The sequence below is a fragment of the Pinus tabuliformis genome, chromosome 7 (assembly GCF_031772625.1).
Source record: "Pinus tabuliformis cultivar Carrire ecotype Pingquan chromosome 7, CPIR1, whole genome shotgun sequence".
In the NCBI taxonomy this organism is placed as follows: Eukaryota; Viridiplantae; Streptophyta; class Pinopsida; order Pinales; family Pinaceae; genus Pinus; species Pinus tabuliformis.
In genome coordinates this window covers 92,287,859-92,292,200 of record NC_142293.1, presented here as the reverse complement: position 1 = coordinate 92,292,200, position 4,342 = coordinate 92,287,859, and the positions used below count along the sequence as shown (strand labels likewise).

The following is a 4,342-nucleotide window of genomic DNA, read 5'->3' as shown; positions in this document are numbered from 1 at the left end:
CTTTTCCAGTCGTCCGCACTGCTCATAGATATTATAAATTTTGTTTGGTCTTCAAGACTAAATACAGTACAGGGGAATCAGATTAATGGTAACAGTAAGTACTTCTAGGTTTCTTACATTATTGATTAGGGATTTGAATTTTTTTGGGTCTGACCAATATTTTTCCTTAGATTGGTGCTGGAATATTTTTCCTGTGGACAATTTTCATGAATACAGTCTTGGCCTATCATAATTTCAGATAAATCGTACAATCTAATCATATCTGTATTTTGCTTAAAATTCGCAGCAAGTAGTTTATCATAATTTCAGTCAAATCGTACAATCTAATCATATTTTGCTGAACGTTCGCAGCAAGTAAATGTTTCCAAGCGCCATTTTCCTGTGGGGATGGGGTTGCTAAGTGGATAGAAAAAATTGAGAAATTTCTCAGTCAATTCTATCCCGAGCCTGTCGATAGGAAGTTATTGGTTAGAATTGGTTATTGGACAATGAGTGCTGGATTGACTATTTATTGACTCAAAGTGCTGGTCTCAATTTTCAATTTTCAGAAACCCGTGTTCACACCAATGCCAAGTACAGTATTGATAGTTTTAAAGTGAAATGAAGGCGGTATGAAAAGATCTATGGAACAGCAATCGAGCGAGAGGATTTCAACGAGATTTCCACTGAATTTCCGGGATCTTTCTTTGTGTTTGCTAACTGGAAGTTCAAGACAAATTTATGCTTATAAATGCTTAGGTGAAGAAACTCTCGACAATATGGTTTTCTCACCCATTACGGTATATTGTTGCAGTGTCAGAGGAGATGGAGATCTGTTACATTCCTGCCCCTGCTCTTTTCTTGCGGCGAATGCCCCTGTTCTTCAGTTATTTGTTTCTCTTTGCCATTCCTTCTGTGTTTTCCACATCTCAATTACCCAATCGTGGGCATCGGCATCCTCATCTCAGCAATGCTTCTGATCAGGAGGCTCTGCTTGGATTCATGTCTGCAATCCGGTCTTCTGATCCATCCCAGTCATTGCCCACTAATTGGGCACCAAATGTTTCATTCTGCGGGTGGACGGGTATCCAATGCAGTCGCCGCAGACAGAGAGTGGTTTCCCTGAATCTTTCAAGCATGGGATTACAAGGTACAATCTCTCCCCTTCTCGGCAATCTTTCGTTTCTTACAGTACTTGACCTTCACAATAATAGTTTTCATGGCCACATTCCCTATCAATTGGGAAGTCTCTTTCGCCTAAAAATGCTTAACTTGTCTCGGAATCAGCTCCAAGGTTCCATTCCGTCATCTGTGGGTATGTGCCGCAGTCTGCAGAGGTTGTCTATGTCCCATAACAATCTCACAGGAAACATTCCTGCAGGACTGTGCCTTCTCCCCAAGTTACAATTCTTTAGCTTGGGAACTAACAATTTGACGGGTGCAATCCCGCCCTGCTTGGGGAACATATCCTCTTTGCACTCCATAAATTTGTGCAACAACAACCTTCACGGTAGTGTTCCTCCGGAATTAGGTATGCTAAGCCAGCTAAGCTTTATATTTCTCTGTAATAACCATCTGACAGGGCAAATTTCATCTTCCTTCTCTAACTCCACCCATCTTGTAAAATTGGATATATCTGAAAACCAGTTTTCAGGTCACATTCCAGCCGAGTTGTGTGCCAAGAACAATCAGTTGATGGGACTCTATCAGTTTGGTAATCAATTGAGTGGTAGCATTCCAGCTTCCCTCTTCAATTGTACGAATCTTCAAGTGATTGACTTGGGGCATAACCAGCTCAGTGGAGTACTGCCCATGGAGTTGGGTAAGTTGATGAAGCTCCAGGTGCTTGACTTACAGAATAATCAACTGGTTAGCGGCAGCACCCTGAGCTTGCCCATTCTCACTGCTCTTACTAATTGTTCCGCCTTACATCGAATAGATTTATCCTCTAATCATCTCACAGGACAATTGCCTTTTTCTATAGGCCACCTCTCTGAAAAATTGGACTACTTGAACTTGGGCTCTAATGAATTAGTAGGAGAAATACCTCCACAGATTGGAAACCTAAGTAGTTTAACACTCCTCGAATTATACTCCAATTCTTTTACAGGGTCAATACCTTTTTCATTTAAGATGCTCCAAAGGTTGGAGAGGTTATTTATGGGAGGCAACAATTTGCAAGGAAACATCCCGACGGAAATTGGCCAACTCAAAAACTTAGGGCTCTTAGACCTCCAAACAAATAATCTCTCTGGAAAAATCCCTGATTCTGTTGCCAGTCTCCAGCAGCTAAGCTATCTAAGCCTTGCTCAAAATCAGTTATCAGGAAATATACCTGCAAGTTTAGGGGAATGCAGAAAACTACTATTGCTAGACCTATCATACAACAGGTTAACTGGGCACATACCTCCCGAGGTTGCAGGTCTAGCAAATTTAGCTTTATATTTCAACCTTTCAAACAATTTATTACATGGCATTGTGCCTTCGGAACTAAGCAAGATGACTATGCTTCAAGCTATAGATATTTCTGCAAATCAGTTAACTGGTTACATTCCAAGTATGATTGGAAGCTGTGAAGAACTAGTATACTTGAATCTTTCCTACAATGCACTTGAAGGTCCAATTCCAGTTTCACTCGGTGAACTTCAAAGTCTTCAAGACATGGATCTCTCCTCTAACAATTTGTCAGGGGAAATACCAATGTCATTGGAAAATCTCAAAATGCTCAACCAATTGAATTTTTCTTTTAACAAATTGTCAGGGGAAGTACCTGAAGATGGAGTTTTCAAAAAGCTTGGTGCCTCTGCATTTATGGGAAACCCCAGTCTCTGTGGGCCTTGGGTTAGTCTATTGCCATGCTCTATGCCCAAACATAAAATTGTTTCACATTTGAAAAGAGCTGTCATACCTGTTGTTGCAATTATAGTGACTATTGTATTGTGCTTGTTTTTGGGAATATTGTGGAGACAAAATCACAAGAAACATATTCTTATTGAGGCAAAGGCATCCTTAAATGTGGGGCATCAAAGAATTTCCTATGAAGAACTCATCACTGCAACAAATGAATTTAGTGATGCCAACTTGTTAGGCATTGGTAGTTTTGGGAAAGTGTACAAAGGACTTTTGAATGATGGCACAATGGTCGCTGTCAAGCTTCTCAATTTGGAAAAAGAAGGGATACAAAAAAGTTTTGATAAGGAATGCAAAGTTTTGGAAAAAGTTAGACACCAAAATCTAATTAGAATCATAACTTCTTATTCAGACCATCGAATGAAAGCTTTGGTATTTCCATTAATGCCAAACGGAAGCTTAGAGAACTGGTTATATCCCACAGGTGAAGTAGAAAATGGTTTGAGTTTGATTCAAAGGTTGAATATAGCAATAGACATTGCTCAAGGCATGGCATATCTCCACTCTGTGCAAGTGATCCATTGTGATCTAAAACCAAGCAATGTTCTTTTGGGCGAAGATATGACAGGATATTTAATAGATTTTGGCATTGCTACCATATGTTTTACAAATTCAGAGGACTCAACATTTACTTCCACACATGGACTCAAAGGATCTGTAGGCTACATTCCTCCAGGTATTGTTTCAACTTAATAACATTAATAAGTTGCATCATCCAAATATATGTTACAATGTCATGCATTTTCTATTTTTATTAAAAATGGTGAATTAGAAACCTTATGATGAGGATGTTTTAATGCAGAGTATGGATTAGGTGGGCGTGTCACAACAAAAGGTGATGTTTATAGCTATGGAATAGTGTTGCTAGAGACATTGACTGGAAAGAAGCCCACCCACGATATGTTTGCAGAAGGAATGAACTTGCAGAAATGGGTGGCTCATGGTTTTCCAAACCAAGTAGGGGAAGTGGTGGATAGGAGTCTTTTGAGTACAAGCAATGAAGAAGATAAGGAGCTTGATTGCCTTAGTGAGCTTATAAGTGTTGGTTTGTTCTGCACAAAAGAATCTCCTGAAGAACGACCTACTATGATGGACATTGTAGTTACACTACAAAACACCAAAGAGGCTTTTATAGGCATTGTTAATAGTTAACAATTCTAGTAAGATAATCATATTCACTAGGCAATGCAAGTACTACTCTCAACAACATCAAGCAAAGGACAAACTTCTACAACAACATTGGCGAAAACTAATGTTCTTTTACATTCTAATTTGTTGTAAAAGGGGCAGTGGTTGTACAATAGAATGCTAAAGTAAATCCATTGTAATTAGTTCTATCTAGTTTGAGTTTTATTCCCCTCTTCTTCTCTATACAACTTATATGTTGTTGGTTCGTAAATGTGAATGTGAATATTAGATATAGTCTTATACAACTATAAAATCTTACATTTTA

At 38.9% G+C, this 4,342-nt stretch overlaps 1 protein-coding gene across 1 annotated transcript; it reads left to right on the top strand.

Annotated features, from left to right (window-relative positions):
• The first annotated feature begins 274 nt into the window (after positions 1-274).
• LOC149245425 (uncharacterized) lies at positions 275-4,342 on the top strand. Its single transcript, XM_089455591.1, has 2 exons — positions 275-3,565; positions 3,692-4,342. The coding sequence occupies exons 1-2, from the start codon at positions 805-807 to the stop codon at positions 4,039-4,041; spliced, it is 3,111 nt and encodes a 1,036-aa protein (XP_089311717.1). The 5' UTR covers positions 275-804; the 3' UTR covers positions 4,042-4,342.